At 41.2% G+C, this 18,064-nt stretch overlaps 1 protein-coding gene across 1 annotated transcript in view; it reads right to left on the reverse strand.

Moving 5' to 3' along the window:
• PIK3AP1 (phosphoinositide-3-kinase adaptor protein 1) overlaps nucleotides 1-18,064 on the reverse strand; it is a 162,034-nt gene that overhangs the window by 36,666 nt on the left and 107,304 nt on the right. Inside the window, exons 9-12 of the mRNA XM_070945012.1 lie at nucleotides 17,472-17,552; nucleotides 7,723-7,905; nucleotides 3,888-3,953; nucleotides 913-1,115 (exon numbers count right to left, since the gene is read on the reverse strand). Coding sequence (XP_070801113.1) covers nucleotides 913-1,115; nucleotides 3,888-3,953; nucleotides 7,723-7,905; nucleotides 17,472-17,552 — 533 coding nt within the window. The remainder of the gene's footprint in view (nucleotides 1-912; nucleotides 1,116-3,887; nucleotides 3,954-7,722; nucleotides 7,906-17,471; nucleotides 17,553-18,064) is intronic.

An 18,064-nucleotide genomic window follows, 5' to 3' on the forward strand; every position in this document is an offset into this window, starting at 1 on the left:
TATGGATGTGGATTAGAGAAATAATAAAAGAAAATTTTGATTTCGACCCAAAAGCTTTTCTCCTGGGAATTTTGAAAACTGAATATGCAAAAAAAGAAAAAGTATTTAATTATACATATTCTGACAGCCGCTGGAATTTCCTTTGCCCAGTATTGGAAAGAAAAACAAATACCACCTCAAGAACATGTTATTGGAAAAATATTGGAGTGCGCCGAAATGAACAAATTGACTTCAGAAATTAATGACAGAGAAGATTCAGAATTTTATAGCGTGTGGGACATATGGTACGAATGGATGGGGGATAGAAATAAAGAAGGTAATAGAGATTAAATATTAACTAATTAACAAAATCTATATGAATAGTATTATATTTAGTCTTAGAGAGTTGAGCACTATTATCTTTAAGTGTTTTGAAATTAAATCTAGCTTCAAGAAACAATATCAATAAAAGACAAGCAATAATGCATGTAGATGTATATATGTATATAATTGCACCAATGAACCGAAAATGTACCGATTGTATCACTATATGTTATAATAAAAATCAAATTAAAAAAAAAAGAGAATAAGTTTAATTCACAAAAACCTTCCTATTACCTTATTGTTCATTGATAAAGAAACTGAGGGGAAATATTCCACTAGGACAAAAAGTATTCAAGTTATCACAAGCTACTTTAAGAGATTTGTTTACATAAATCAGAAGTTCTGTCTATTCTAGAGAATATTTTCACCATTTTAGCCTATTAATATTTGAATATTGAATTCTATTTAAAAAGTCAACTATGCTATTTACAGATAGGGAGCAGAAATTGTAGCACCTTTCCTGCAATGACAAAAACAAATTAAAAATAATATGAGATATAAGGTGAACTAGGATTAGAAATGAGATTACAAATAAAATACATACTGTACCTGTTGATAGCGAAATGATTCTGATCTCTTCTTTTGATTTAACTGCCACTCTTTGAAACACAGGACAGCTTCATCTACAGTGAGCATCCCCAACTTCACCTGCTCTTGTAGAGTAATCAGCTGCCTCTGACCTGGAGTCTTCATACCAGCAAATGGGTCATATATACTCTGTTGAGGCTGGTTTGAAACTGTATTTATTTGTTCTAAAAATTAAAAAGAAAAAAAAACATAATGTTATTCTCTCACAGGGCATATTACACAGTTCAATCGTGAAGTTTAAATCAAAGCCATCTATATTCTAACTAAGGAATGTTGTTTTCCAGAACGTGAGTGAGGGGGATCAAATGGGATATTTCGGCATGACTTTCATAGGAAAGACGAAGAAGAGAACAGTGGAAGTGTGCTGTCCCGCTGACTCACGCATAGTAGTGGTTTAGTGCATTTATTAATATTCTCCAACAATTCCCTTCACCAAAAACCCAGAACTGTCCCAATTAAGTCCAGCCAAAAGCAGACCAATGCTAGTCCACAGAGCAATAGCCAATGAGTCCTCAAGGCAACTTGAAAGTTTCCTAGTCAAGATAAACCCACCAGGCAAACTTAAATCCACAATACAAGAGGGTTCACAAGGCAAGAAAAATCCTGAGTTCACAAGGCACAATCAAAGTCAAGGCACGGTGTCAATCCAAAGTGAGGCAGGAATCATAATGACCAGGAAACACACAGCTAGGAAATGAATCTGTTGTTTCCACCATTGCCTCCATCTGTCTGTTGTGCTAAATAGCCAGCTTCTGGTGTAGCTCATCAAGAAGGGTGAGGCTGCCTCCTCACAAGTAATTAGGCTGACCTTCTCTGCTCCTGCCTTTTTTCTGCCCTATGTGTTCTTGGATCAGGTGCAGAAGGCAGTTCCTCTTCATTACTGACCAGTTGCAGCTGCGTGCTTTCCCCACCTGAAGCCTCAGTGCTGTCCTGCTGCAACTGCACTTCAGCCAAATCCCTGTCAGACGGCTGCTTGGAGCCATTGACCAATTCTGCTCCAGACATGCCTAGAACTGGTTCATCCTCCTCCGAGCCGACATCTGGGGAAGGTATCTGGGGAAGTGTTGCCCTCTCAAGCTCTGTTTTCACTGGATTGCAGGAGGCTGTCACAGCCAGAAATGGAGCTTGGGAGCCCATTTTCACTGGCAGAGCGCTCGGGCCACCACAGGTGCCCCTGACATAAGTGACACTGAGCAGGCCACACCTCCTCTGACCACGACCACCCCACCCCCCTGAGGTCAAACACAACCCTGATGCGGCCCTCAATGAAATTGAGTTTGAAACCCTTGCCATACCTCTGCCATGGTAGCCTGAGTTTCTCTCCACACACCCCAGGGATTGGGGAGCGACTGGAGTCCTGGTGATTTTGATTAGTTTTGAGAGAGTTGGCTTGCTGGCAGGGTTCCAACCAATGTCCTAATTAAATAATGAGTCTCGAGCCACGCTTCAAAAGAAATCCAGTTATTTATTAGGAGCTTCATGTTGGCACATTCCAAGTGAAGCCAACTCTGACCCCATGTAATTTACGGCCCAGGCTTGACCCTGTTTTCCCCCTCCCCCCAGTTTGCAGTTTGAGCAAAGATGATTTTCCCTTGTCTCCCTTGACCCCTAAATCTGCTAGAGACTGCTGGCTCATTCATTCCACCACTGTCTCCAGTTCATCATTTCTTCCCCAGAAGTCCTTTTGCGTTTTCTGTGCCCTTAAGGCTTTAGCCCAAACTGGCATTCCATATAGTCACACAATCTATCTCATATTACATTTATTTCTTTATTTTGTAAAATCCAATAATTGCCTTTTCCTTTTTATATTAAACAATAAGCGTGGTCTATTTGTCTTATTATTTCCAAATAGTATAGAAAGCGCTTTTGCCAAAATAAATTTAAACTGTTCAAATAGAATTAAACTTTTTGCTATTAATTTAAAATTCTTGAAATTATTTTTTCTGTCTTTAATCTATAAGGAAGGCTGATTTTTTCTTCATCCTGCTGATTTAAAGATTTCTCTCTATAAACTGATTATATCCAAATGTGGTTAAGAAAGGGAGTTCCAAACCCAGTATCCTTAAATGCCTGTGTTGCAGTCATGAGAGCGCTGGATCGACTTTGACTCCCAGCCATTCAACTCATGTTTAATTCCTGCAGACTCCTCATAAATAGTAGCCCTTTGAAATATAGGTGGAAGATTTTTTAATCTCTCCTTATCTGAAGACGCTCTGCTGCCCAGAATTGTTGTCTGCCCACCAGTCATCATCACAGTGTTGTCTTCAGAGATTTTTTAGTCTGCCATACACTTTTTCCAGACTCCTCTATTTATTTAGTTAAATTACACTGAAGACCAAAATAACCCTTGCATGAGAAAGCAATAAAACGAATGATAAATATCAAGAAATTTGCACAGCCAAATTTATGCTAGGAGCAGCTGTGGCCTAGAGGTGGAGCTCTTGCCTCACAATCAGGAGGTTGTGAGTTCAATCCTAGGTAGAGGCCAGATGTAGGGTCTCCTACTTGGGCAGGGGCGTGGACTAGATGACCTGCAAGGTCCCTTCCAACTCTGTTACTCTGTTATGAGTGTTCTGAAGTTCCCAAAACTACTACACAAGTTAACATATGATAGTGTAGTAAATTTAGCAGTATTTCTAGAAATGTCTGGAGACCTGTCAAGTAAGATTAAGAGGTTGGAGAGTGCTCTTTTCTGAGATTGTGTAAAAACAGGGAAGAGAAATATTATCACCACTGTAGATAGAAGAGGAATCACATCAATACTTTGCATGGCTACTTATGTTCCAATTCTTAGATCACATTGCCATTTCTTGTTTTAACCACAGTAACTAATATGGCTCAGTTATGCTAATCTATGATGAATATAGCATTAACCCTTAGTAAAACTTACAATAACCTGTCCGAAAAACTGCAAAAATTCTGTAATCATGACTCACCTTTGCTAATATTTTTTGCAGAAACATAAAGATTCCCAGATTTCTCTTGATCTTTTTCTGTAAATACTGAACATGTACAATTTATTTAAAACATTTTAAAAATTCATAATGTAAAGTTGTGTAGTATATATAAAAAAAGTTATAAATCATGTTATCAAACATAACATCAAAAGAAATATAAATACAAATAGGAACAAAACTCAAAGTACCCAAAATTGAAACACATTTTAAAAGGAAGAGTTCTAGACTATATGAGTTTTTAAATGATACAGGTATACAAATTTAAAAGATATAGAACAGAAATTTTTATCAGCATAAGCCAAACTTTTAAAGACATGATGACATAACTAACTCAGATCCATTTTCACAATACAAACTGTGAGAGAACTATCTTTCAGAGCAAATCTTCCCTGTGAATCAAAGAGAATTTATTCTTTAAAATCCTTTCAAATTGAACTGTTAAATTACGGAATAAGACAGTACTTCATTGTTGATTCAGCTTGGCCTGAATAATTACAATAAAATTATTATTGTAAACTTCAAGGGAAAGGATATAGAGCAGACGTATAGGGACTTTTCCCCCCTTTGTTAAACTGGGCATGGGTGTGGCCAGCGTGTGACGCATCCGGACTGTGGGCCGTGAGTTTGACAGCCCTGATATAGAGCATTGGATTTAAAATCTCAATTCCATTATGTTAGTCATGTAAAAATATCAGGACATAAAAACATTGCATTATCAAAACTTAAAAATGAGATAAGCATTTATATATATTTCTAAGCAGCTACTTATTCTAAGATCTATACCAGTGATGGCTAACCTTTTTGCCATTGCGTGCCAAAAGCAGGGGGAACGCGGGGGAGGTTGCGCACGCATGTGCCCACACCCATAATTCAAGGCCCCCCACCGTGCCCCATCCCCCTGCGCATGCACGAAGGTTGTGGCGAAGGTTGTTGAGAGTGTGGTGGTGCGACAGCTTCCCTGGTACCTGGATGAAGCTGTCTATCTAGTCCGTACCAGTCGGGCTTCAGGCCTGGGTACAGCACAGAAACGGCATTGGTCGCATTGGTTGATGGTCTCTGGAGGGCTCAGGACAGGGGTTGTTCCTCTGTCCTGGTTTTATTAGACCTCTCAGCGGCTTTTGATACCATCGACCATGGTATCATGCTGCGCCAGTTGGAGGGGCTAGGAGTGGGGGGCACCGTGTTGCGGTGGTTCTCCTCCTTCCTTTCTAACCGTACGCAGTCTGTGTTGGCAGGGGGGCAGAGGTCAGCCCCGAGGCGCCTAGTCTGTGGGGTACCACAAGGGTCAGTCCTCTTGCCCCTCCTGTTCAACATTTATGTGAAGCCGCTGGGCGAGATCATCGGTGGCTTTGGGGTGGATTTCCATCAGTACGCTGATGATACTCAGCTGTACATTTCTATCCCGGGCCACCCCAATTATGCCCTTGATGTGATGACCCAGTGCCTGGAGGCCGTACGGATCTGGATGGGGAGAAACAAACTCAGACTCAACCCTTCCAAGACCGAGTGGCTGTGGTTTCTGGCGTCCCGTCATAGTCAGCTAGTCCCATCGCTGACTATTGGGGGTGAGACCTTGACCCCCTCAGAGAGGGTTCGCAACTTGGGTGTCCTCCTGGACTCGCAGCTGGCCCTAGAAGACCATTTGACGGCTGTGGCCAGGGGGGCTTTTTATCAGGTTTGCCTGATCTACCAGTTGCGTCCCTTTCTGGACCAGGACTCCTTGCGCACAGTCACTCATGCACTCGTCATCTCCCATCTCGACTACTGTAACGCTCCCTACATGGGGCTCCCCTTGAAGAGCATCCGGAGGCTCCAGCTGGTCCAGAATGCAGCCGCGCGGGTGATTATGGGAGTGACTCGACGCTCCCATGTAACACGCTCCTGTGCAAGCTGCACTGGCTCCCAGTGGTCTTCCAGGTGCGATTCAAGGTGTTGGTTGCCATCTTTAAAGCGCTCCATGGCTTAGGACCCGGGTACTTACGAGACCGCCTTCTGCCACCAATACCCTCACATCGACCAGTACGCTCCCACAGAGAGGGACTCTTCAGGGTGCCGTTGGTCAAACAATGTCGACTGGCGACCCCCATGGGGAGAGCCTTCTCTGTGGGGCACCTGCCCTCTGGAATAAGCTGCCCCCAGAGATTCGTAGGATCCCCGACTTTCGCACCTTTCGCCACGCCCTCAAAACACTATTGTTTCACCAAGCAGGGCTGGCCTAAATGCTATTTTAATGGGTGGTTTCTATTTTAGCTCTTTCGGCCAAATTATTTAATATTTTTAAATTGTCTTTTAACTTTCATATAGTTGTGGATTTTATTTTTGGCTGTACACCGCCCTGAGTCCTTCGGGAGAAGGATGGTATAAAAAATTTAATAAAATAAAATAAAATAAATAAATAAATAAATAAATATATTTTAACCCAAGAAACCTGACATAATCATATGATCAGATACAAGCTAGATGATAGCAGTATAAATGAATGCAACTGATTAAAAGGCAAATGCTCTTTTAGAATATGTTAACAGATGCATAGAGTCCAGATGCCATGTAATAACTTCCCCCTCTGCTCTGTCTTAATCACCCCTCATGGAATTCTATGACCAATTGTTGTGGTCACCATAATTGAAAATGTATAAACTGGAATGAATTAAAAGAATGACAACCAAGATAGGGATGTATCTGGAAACTAAGTCATATTACGGATAGTTAAATGAACTGGTTTAACTTTAGTTCTCAGAAAAGATAACTAAGGAGAGATAGTCAAAAAAATGAGAGTATAAACACTGCTGGTTGCCTAGAGACTATTACCGCAACAAATAGGTCAAGCTGCAGGGAGATAGATTCAATTTACTTATCAGAGGTTTCTGATTATGGCAAAAGCTGTCAACCAGTAGAATAAGTTAATTTGTGTAGTGATGTTTCCCTTCCCCAGAGGTTTTCAAATATAGGATGGATCATTTGGATAGTCATCTGCCCAAAATATTTTTGCAGCTCCTGCAGTGAGTAAGGGATTGATTAAATTACTTCTAAACTACCTTACTAAACTACCAGGCCTCAGGCAAGTCAAGAGACACGAAGACAAGCACCCCGCGGCCAGCCATCCGCTCTGACCCACTGACTCTCAGCTTTTCCACAGTGCAGCACGTCCGAATTGTGTGCCAACCCCTGCGTTGTCTGCTGCTTGGACAGGTAATCAACTTGACTCTGTAGCCCCAAAGTGCACCAACCAAGGAGCCAGCAGGCTGCAGCTGCTGCTGGATGTCAGCCCCTGCGTGCTTGCGACCTTTGTGTGCGTGCCAGGGGGGTGGGGCACTCAGCTGGGCTGAAATTGTGTTTCCCCAAAATTACCCTGAAATCATGTTTCCCCAAAAATAAGTTCAAGCGCTTATTTTGAAACCCCCAAAATATAAGACCGGATCTTATTTTCAGGGAAACACAGTATAAATTAAAGATATTATTTAAGGCAAAAGCAGAAATAATGGGTGGAAATCACAAGGCAATATATTCAGGTTAGACTATAGGAATATTTCCTGAAAGTAAAAACTTTCAATTAATGCAGTGGTCCCCAAGCTTTCCAGCTTGGTGGCCCGGCATGAGGGGGGTAGGCATGTGAATGGCAGGTGTACAGCTCCATTTATGCAAGTGGCGCATGCGCATAAATTAATATTTACTTTTTCACTTTATTATATTTGGAAAGAAGAGGCAAAAAACTCTGAAATGAAATAATTATTTGACATCTGTTAAAATGGACATTTTCCCCTTCTACTGTACCCTGTCTAGCAAAAAAGTTATCAGATTTTTGTTCACCAGTCACCTTTATAAATGTATGGTTCTTTGTCTTGTTGTATGGAAGAGGGATCAGGTCTTGGAACAGGTACAGGTGGCCTGTTGACCATTTCCTGGGGAAAGCTATCTTGTTCCACAGTATGATAGACATCTTTGTCTTCACTTTGATGGTAGATACCTTCTTTAGGTTCTGGTATCTCCAAATTAACACCTAGAAAAGGAAATCATATTAAAAATATTAAAAAAAACAAACAAAAATGAATAAACAACGATTTTCTTACAATTTTCATCATAAGCAAAAGTTTCAAGGCTTCAGCTCCTCTAGGGAGCTAGCTTAGGGTCATTCTGCAGTTCACTAAAGTCTTCTGCAATTTCCAGTGACCCCTATGTATATGCTAAAAATAACTGGATATTCAATTGAGGACATGGTCATATCTTAAGCAAAGTCCGAGCTATATGTTTCTATAACTAATATGGGCTAGGCCTATTTCTCATCATGCTAACCCCACTTCTTACATTTATAGGCCTAGCCCATATTAGTTATAGAAACATATAGCTCGGACTTTACTAATTTTATGTATTGCTTCTTCAATAATTCTCACATTCCCTTATTAGTGCATCTCCATAAATAGAACATGGATCAGTCTTTATATAAATACTGATCCATGTTCTATTTATGGAGATGCACTAATAAGGGAATGTGAGAATTATTGAAGAAGCAATACATAAAATTAGTAAGATACAAAAGCTGGAAAATGAAAAACAGAGAGGTATAGGATTCCATTTAGATTGGATATTCTACATTGATTAACAATATCATAGTAGTAGTTTCACTATATAAATTATCATGTTGCCTTTTTCATACAGTAAAAGATTTGCTGATCAATAACTAAATAAAATTGATTGATACAATAAAACCACTTAAAAGTTAAAATATAGAGTAGAGTAGAATAGAATATGATTAGATTAGATTAATTAGATTAGATTAGACTAATTAACCTCTTCAGCTGAAGAGGTTGTAGAAAAAATGCTTTTAAAAGGCTCTGACAATCCCAGCTGAGCCACACAATCATCAGAGGCTTTTTAAAAAAAACTTTTAAAAGCATTTGTAGAAAAAATGCTTTTAAATGTAAAAAAAAAAGCCTCTGATGATCGCACAGCTCAGCTGGGCATGTGGGGACAGGGATTTCTGCTACCAGTTCTCCGAACCACCCACTGCCATCGCTACCGGATCGGGCGATCCAATTCAAACTGGGAGCATTTCACCACTGCCTCAGAGTGCTGTGGGAATTAGTGTTCAACAAAGTGATGGCATGGAAGGGGAACTATCTTTGTGTCTAATTGTTTTGGAATGCAATGCTGTGTAGCGGCATCCAGAGGGGACAAGTTGAAATAGTTTATGTCCAGGTTGAGAAGGGTCTGTAGTTATTTTCTCCATCCTCTTTCTGGTTTGTGCAGTCTACAGATTCTCAATGGAAGGCAGGTTGATTGCAATTGTTTTTTCTGCAGTTCTAACTATCCATTGAAGTCTGTACCTGTCCTGTTTGGTTGCTGTGCCAAACCAGACAGTTAAAGGCACAAATGACAGACTCAATAATTCCTCTGTAGAACTATATCTGTAGATCCTTGGGCAATTTGAGCTGAGTTGACACAGAAAGAACATTCTTTGTTGTGCCTTTTTAATGATGGTTCTAAAGTGTTCATTTCAAGTCCTTGGAAATAACAGAACCTAAAAACCTGAAGGTCTCTACTGTTGATACTGTGTTGCCTAATATTGTAAGAAGTGGTAGAATAGGAGAGCTTCTTCTAAAATCTACTATCACCTCTGCAGTTTCAAGAATGTTCAGCTCCAGGTTGTTCTGGCTGCACCACAAGGCCAGTTGATACATCTATACGCAGACTCATTATCATCTCGAATGCGTGTTGTATCATCTGCAAACTTCAGTACTTTAACAGAGGGATCCTTTGAGATGTAGTCATTGGTCCTTCCGGTGAAGACAGGGCCGGCAGCTGACATGCCCAGAGAAGCTCCTCCCTCTGGACTGTCATTTTTCCAACTCAACAACAAAAGGAGCAGGCTTCCTTTTGTCTGCTGGATTTTCCGAGGTTAAGGAAAGTCCCAGAATCATCCCTCAAGATCCTTTGATAACAGCAACAGCCTGCAAGCAGTTTTAGAAGCTGAACTTCGAAGATAACTGGTGAGCTGAAGCTGGGAGGTGAGGTCGAAAGCATGTCGTTGTTGGATAAAACAGCTGTTTTGTAATTTATTTTTCAAATGGACAATAAACTGTGCCCTTCATTTCTTAAACAATTTATGAGACCATTATTTTTACAAACTACAGAAGCTCTCTTTAGTTACAGTTTATCACCCCTTTTTGAAGTTTTAAACGCTATTTTTGAGACTTCTTTACTATAAAACAACAGGGAGAAAAGATTGCTAGAGGCAGCCAAAAAAAGGAAGCATGGAATATTCTTTTGTTTGAAATATAAGTATAAAAGCTGTGGCTTTAATTTACTATTTTTAAAATAATTAGTTGCTCTGTATTGTTTTGTTGTGGATGGTTGAAATCTGTTTATATTCAAGTGTGCAGATTGGCTAAGAAAAGAAATAATTAAATGAAGAAATAAATAACAGTCTCTGAACACTAGGGGGAGCTATGAGGATGCCTAATTGTATGCTGGTGTCCGTTATAAAAGAAATTCTTGATCAGTCCTTGGAGAAGATTCATCATTTTGTGAATCAGCCAAAATATATTAACTCCAGAGATGATATTAAAATAGAACAAGAAACACACCTAGGTGTTGTGAAGATGATCAACCTATTGTGTCAACTTTACAAATAACAGATAATGTAAACAACCTAACTGTAACCTCAGAATATAAACCTGACTTTAGCTCTTTTTATGATGATGGCGTGAGTACAACCCTCCCAGTGCAACTGAAACAAGTGTATCAAGTAAATTCACAATACTTAAGAGGTCAAGTTTGGGACATTCACTTTATGGATATTAACAACGCTGAGAATTCTTAAAGAAAAAAAGATGTGACAGCTATTCAGCGAGGGAAAACTTAATTGGGGAAGATTTGCCTCAGACCAATTTTCAACATCTAACAGACAAACTTTGGGACTTTTCTTTTATTATATAAATAAAGCTGAGAATTTCTTTAGGAAAGGAGACTTGATAGACTCTCCCGAGAAGAAAAAGACTCTATTCTATGAAGATACAGTGGGGCAAAAAAGTATTTAGTCAGCCACCAATTGTGCAAGTTCTCCCACTTAAAAAGATGAGAGGCCTGTAATTGACATCATAGGTAGACCTCAACTATGAGAGACAAAATTAGAAAATAAATCCAGACAATCACATTGTCTGATTTGGAAAGAATTTATTTGCAAATTATGGTGGAAAGTAAGTATTTGGTCAATATCAAAAGTTCATGTCAATACTTTGTTATATATCCTTTGTTGGCAATGACAGAGGTCAAACATTTTCTGTAAGTCTTCACAAGGTTGGCACACACTGTTGCTGGTATGTTGGCCCATTCCTCCATGCAGATCTCCTCTAAAGCAGTGATGTTTTGGCGCTGTCGCTGGGCAACACGGACTTTCAACTCCCTCCAAAGGTTTTCTATGGGGTTGAGATCTGGAGACTAGCTAGGCCACTCCAGGACCTTGAAATGCTTCTTATGAAGCCACTCCTTCGTTGCCCGGGCAGTGTGTTCGGGATCATTGTCATGCTGAAAGATCCAGCCACGTTTCATCTTCAATGCCCTTGCTGATGGAAGGAGGTTTGCACTCAAAATCTCATGATACATGGCCCCATTCATTCTTTCCTGTACACGGATCAGTCATCCTGGTCCCTTTGCAGAAAAACAGTCCCAAAGCATGATGTTGCCACCCCCATGCTTCACAGTAGGTATGGTGTTCTTTGGATGCAACTCAGCATTCTCTCTCCTCCAAACACGAGTTGTGTTTCTACCAAACAGTTCTATTTTGGTTGCATCTGACCATATGACATTTTCCCAATCCTCTTCTGGATCATCCAAATGCTCTCTAGCAAACTTCAGACCGGGCCCGGACATGTACTGGCTTAAGCAGGGAGACACGTCTGGCACTGCAGGATCTGAGTCCCTGACGGTGTAGTGTGTTACTGATGGTTGCCTTTGTTACGTTGGTCCCAGCTCTCTGCAGGTCATTCACTAGGTCCCCCCATGTGGTTCTGGGATTTTTGCTCACCGTTCTTGTGATCATTTTGATCCCACGGGATGAGATCTTGCGTGGAGCCCCAGATCGAGGGAGATTATCAGTGGTCTTGTATGTCTTTCATTTTCTAATTATTGATCCCACAGTTAATTTTTTCACCCCAAGCTGCTTGCCTATTGCAGATTCAGTCTTCCCAGCCTGGTGCAGGTCTACAATTTTGTTTCTGGTGTCCTTCGACAGCTCTTTGGTCTTCACCATAGTGGAGTTTGGAGTGTGACTGTTTTGAGATTGTGGACAGATGTCTTTTATACTCATAACAAGTTCAAACAGGTGCCATTAATACAGGTAATGAGTGGAGGACAGAGGAGCCTCTTAAAGAAGAAGTTACAGGTCTGTGAGAGCCAGAAATCTTGCTTGTTTGTAGGTGACCAAATACTTATTTTCCACCATAATTTGCAAATAAATTCTTTCCAAATCAGACAATGTGATTGTCTGGATTTGTTTTCTCATTTTGTCTCTCATAGTTGAGGTCTACCTATGATGTCAATTACAGGCCTCTCTCATCTTTTTAAGTGGGAGAACTTGCACAATTGGTGGCTGACTAAATACTTTTTTGCCCCACTATAAACTGGAAGGAGTGACTTAAATAGGATTTAATTCATTAGGATGGATCTTTTTCTTTAAAAAAAATGGATATATGTATTGTTAGAAAGCTTTGTTAGCTTTGTATGTATAAAATTGAATATGTATGTATATGCAGGCCTGCCAGTTTTTAAGTAATGCTGAACAATATTCTAAACTTGGTAAAATATTATGGACTGGATATGAAAATATGAGAATGAATGATATATTATTCCCCACAGCAAGGGAAGCTGAGATGGTTAAAATGTTTCTTTTATAAGAAATTATATTTAATTTTGTCTCTAGTTTGAAAATGCTTCTGGATCTTGTGAGAAAGAAAAAATATATATGAAATCTTGATTCTGTTTTTGTAAATCAGACAGGCTTGTTGCTATAGAAATGGTTTGCACATATTGTTGTATAAAACAAAAAGTTGTAGTTCTAATGTTGTTATCTTTGACTGTGCCAAAGAGAGTCGGAAGTTGGTGCCTTTTTCTTTTTTTCTCCCATTACACTATACCCCCCCTTTTTCCCTTCCTTCTTACTTTCCCATGTTTTCTTTTCTTTGTATCTTATACTTCGATAAACTAATAAAAAAAGTTGTTAATGCTGAGATGTAGTCATTGGTATATAGAGAAAAGAGTGATGGAGAGAGCACACAGCTCTGGGTGACTCCTGTATTAATTGAACAAGTATTCAATGTGATTTTACCTAGCTTCACCTGCTGCTTCCTATCTGTTAGAAAGTTTATAATCCATCTGCATATGTGGTCAGGCACAGCTAGCTGAGTCAGTCTAGAGGGAAAGATTTCTGTAATGATGGTGTTGAATGCCAAGCTGAAGTCTACAAAAAAGATCCTTGCATAGGTCGTTTGGGATTCAAGATGTTATAAGAAATAATGCAGTGCCATATTGCTAGCATCATCTGCTGATCTGTTTGCACGGTAGGCAAATTGCAAGGGGTCTAGCAGCAGATCTGTTATGGCTTTCAGGTGGGCCAGCACTAATCTTTCGAAGGTTTTCATAACTACAGATGTCAAAGCAACCGGTCAGTAGTCATTCAGCTCCTTGATAAAGGAGGACATGGACAGGATGCTGGGGAGGTTGAACGCAACCACATGTTTATTGGACCCGTGTCCCTCCTGGTTGGTGCTGGCTACCCGGGAGGTTACACGAGGCTGGCTCCAGAGGATTATAAATGCTTCCTTGAGTGAGGGGTTCTTGCCTCCCGCCTTGAAAGAGGCGGTGGTGAGGCCCCTCCTCAAGAAGCCCTCTCTGGACCCAGCTGTTTTAGCAAATTATCGTCCAGTTTCCAACCTTCGCTTCTTGGCGAAGGTTGTTGAGAGTGTGGTTGCGCGACAACTCCCGCAGTACCTGGATGAAACCGTCTATCTAGATCCGTTCCAGTCCGGCTTCAGGCCCGGGTACAGCACGGAAACGGCATTGGTCGCGTTGGTTGATGATCTCTGGAGGGCTCGGGACAGAGGTTGTTCCTCTGTTCTGGTCCTATTAGACCTCTCAGCGGCTTTTGATACCATCGACCATGGTATCATGCTGCGCCGGTTGGAGGGGTTAGGAGTGGGAGGCACTGTTTTACGGTGGTTCTCCTCCTATCTCTCCGACCGGTCGCAGTCTGTGTTGGCTGGAGGGCAGAGGTCGACCTCAAGGCACTTGGTTTGTGGGGTGCCACAAGGGTCGGTCCTCTCGCCTCTCCTGTTCAACATTTATGTGAAGCCACTGGGCGAGATCATCCGTGGTTTTGGGGTGCAGTGCCATCTGTACGCTGATGACACCCAGATGTACATCTCCACCCCAGACCACCCCAACGATGCCCTTGAAGTGATGTCCCGGTGCCTGGAGGCGGTGCGGGTCTGGATGGGGAGGAACAGGCTCCGACTCAATCCCTCCAAGACTGAGTGGCTGTGGCTGCCGGCGTCCCGATATAGTCAGCTGGTGCCATCGCTGACTATTGGGGGCGAGACATTGCCCCCCACAGAGAGGGCGCATAACTTGGGTGTCCTCCTGGACGCACGGCTGTCTTTAGAAGAGCATTTGACGGCCGTGGCCAGGGGGGCTTTCTATCAGGTTCGCCTGATACGCCAGTTGCGCCCCTTTCTGGATCGGGACTCCCTATGCACGGTCACTCATGCCCTCGTTACTTCCCGCCTCGACTACTGTAACGCTCTCTACATGGGGCTCCCCTTGAGGAGCACTCGGAGGCTCCAACTGGTGCAGAATGCGGCCGCGCGGGTACTTATGGGGGCGACATGGCGCTCCCACGTGACACCTCTCCTGCGCGAGCTGCATTGGCTTCCAGTGGTCTTCCGAGTGCGCTTCAAGGTGTTGGTTCTCATCTTCAAAGCGCTCCATGGCTTAGGACCCAGTTACTTACGAGACCACCTTCTGCCTCCGATAACCTCCCACCGGCCAACACGCTCCCACAGAGAGGGTCTCCTCAGGGTGCCGTCTGTCAGGCAATGTCGGCTGGCGACCCCCCAGGGAAGAGCCTTCTCTGTGGGGGCACCCGCCCTCTGGAATGAGCTACCCCCAGGGATACGACTAATCCCGGACATCCGGACCTTCCGCCGGGCCCTGAAGACTTTTTTATTTCAGCAAGCCGGGCTGGGTTAAAATTTTAATTGGGTGAATTTTATGGGTAACGGGGTTTTAAATTGGAGAAGCCTAAGATAATTTAATTTTGTTTTAATATATTTTAATATTTGTATTGTGAGTTTTTAATTCTGGCTGTTCACCGCCCCGAGTCCTTCGGGAGAGGGGGCGGTATAAAAATTTAATAAATAAATAAAATAAAAATAAATAAAATAAAGGGTTCCTTGGATACCGGGATGATAGTAGAGCATTTGAAACAAGAAGGGACATAACACATATCCAATGATTTATTAAAAATGTGGGTGAAGATGGGGGCCAGTTGATCAGCACACTTTCAAGCAGGAAGGAGTTACCCTGTCTGTGTCTGGTGTTTTTCCAGGGTTTTGTCTATAAAACAGACCTCGCACATCTTTTTCCATGATTACTGGAGGTGGGGGACTCAGAGGGATGGAGGCAGGTGTAGGAGACTTGGCTGTTGTGGATGCATCTGACAGTGATTTCCTCTCAAACCTATAGTAAAACACATTCAGATCATCTGCCAGTTGCTGATTTCTTTCAGCAAGGGAAGGTGGTTTGCTATAGTCAGTGATATTTTTAAGGCTTTTCCACACATTTACTGATTCTTTTGTTGAAAGCTGATTTCTCAGCATTTCAGAGTAGCTTTTCTTTGCTGCCCTGATCTCCTTTGTTAATACATTCCTGGCCTGATTGTACAGCATTCTATCTCCTTTCTTGTAAGTTTTGTCTTTGGTACTGTGTAGATGTTTGAGCTTAGCTGTGAACAGAGATTTATTATTACTGTAGATGCATACGGTATTGGTCAGCACATATAAGTCTTCATAAAAACTAACATCATAATGTCACAATGTCAGTGAGTTCATCCAAATCCTTTAAGTCAGCTTCAAAAACATTCCAATCTGTGCAATTGAGGCAAGCCTGTAGCTTTAACTTGGCCTCTTCAGTCCAGGATTTCACTTTTTAACTATTGGTTTTATGATTTTAAGTCTTTGTCTATAAACAGGTACAAGGTGAATCATACAGTGATCAGAGTGTCCCACAGCTGCTCTTAGTAGAAAGCGATAGGCATCTTTTATTGTTGAGTAGCAGTGGTTTAAAATATTTTTGCCTCTGGTGAGACAGTTGACATGATGAATGTATCTTGGTAAACTCTTGACTTAGATTAACTGTTAAAATCTCCTAATACAATGAGTAGGGAGTCTGGATATCTCTGTTCAGCCCATAAGATTTGGTTAGTTAAGGTTTGCAGTGTTTAAGCAGGCTTGGGGTGGTATGTACACCCAGTTAGGATGAATGAAGAGGGGGGCATAATAGGGTATGCAGTTAATGAATAGTGTCTCTAAGTCCACATCATAAAATTTCTTTAGTGTAGTGACATTTTTACACCATTGGTTGTTAATATAAAACAGGTACTGCCTCCCTTTTTTTTACTGGATGTTTCTGCAATTCTTATCTGTTCTTTGAATCTGAAATCCTGGGAGCCATGGTGGCGCAGTGGTTAGAGTGCAGTACTACAAGCTACTTCTGCTGACTGCCAGCTGACTGCAATTTGGCAGTTCAAAACTCACCAGGCTCAAAGTTATCTCAGCATTCCATCCTTCCGAGATCGATGAAATGAGGACCTAAACTGTTGGGGGCAATGTGCTGACTTTGTAAACCGCTTAGAGATGGCTGTAAAGCACTATAAAGCGGTATATAAGTCTAAGTGCTATTGCTATTGCTATTTGCAAGCAGCTAGCATTAATCAAATCGTTCCGCCATGTTTCAATGAAGCAGACAGCTGCCAAGTTAAAAAAGTCTAAGTTGTTCCTCTTTAAAAGTAGCAGTTCATCTATCTTATTTACAAGTGAGTGAAGATTAGTTAAATGCAGAGAGGGGAAGGAGAGATTTCCTTACCCCATGTTTCCTGAGTCTTTGTAATATGCCTCCTCTCTTGCCCTCCTTCTCCTTTTGCTTCTCTTCTTTGTTTTTGCTGGGCCGAAAGAAATAACTGCTGTTTCCTTAGTCAGAATTTCCTCCGGATTTGAAAAGAAGGGAGGACTAGTCTCAGAAAGCAGCTTGTTATTTAAAGTTCACTGTCTGATATTCAAAATTTCATTTTTTGAGTATGAAATTTTCAGTCACAGAAAATAATAGAAAACATCAAAATTACAAGAGAACATTTCAGTTAGACTGCATTGATGCATTGGCATCTTGAGATTGCAATGTAACAAGATAATACCGCAATCATACTTAGATTGTGAGGGTGCTGATAGATACTTACCAAAGAATAACATGCAAACCAATAGTTTCTAATTGTAATATTGCGTTTTGATTAAAGTTGCTCACCTTCTAAGAATCTGCGCATCATATAGTCCTTGGTTGTCCGTGAAAGAGGATTATTAGCATCTGACTGAAGCATTTCTACATCTGGAAAAAATGACCACACATGTACTTAGTTGACTTTGCGAACATACATATTAAATATATGTGTAGCTTCCTATATTTTTATTTTCTTAGATGAGGAAGGATTATTTTTAAAAAGGTGTTGTATTGAAAACAGAAAGAACACCTTTAAAACTTTAGTACTATTCTGAAAATCAATTCATGTCCAGGTATTAACCATACATTTCATATTGTTGGATTAACAATATTTGTTCCTTGTGCTTCCATAAAACCTTGGCCATCAACATATCACACAAAGGTTATATGTTTACAGGGGGTCCTCAATTTATGAGGACAATTGGGACAGGAACTTCCATTGCTAAGGGAAGTTGTAAATTGTAAAGCACCACCACTTTGCTTAGCAATGAGAATCTCTGCAGTCCCAGTTGTCGTTGATAGAATTCCACACTTGTTAGGCAACTTCCTCTTGCTTCCCACAAGCAAAGTCAGTGGGAAAGACAGAGGATGTCTCAGGCTGGCAGGTAAGTGATTGCTGC

The sequence above is a fragment of the Pituophis catenifer genome, unplaced genomic scaffold (genome assembly GCF_029215685.1).
Source record: "Pituophis catenifer annectens isolate HBS135680 unplaced genomic scaffold, rPitCat1.0.hap2 SCAF_6, whole genome shotgun sequence".
NCBI lineage: Eukaryota > Metazoa > Chordata > Lepidosauria > Squamata > Colubridae > Pituophis > Pituophis catenifer.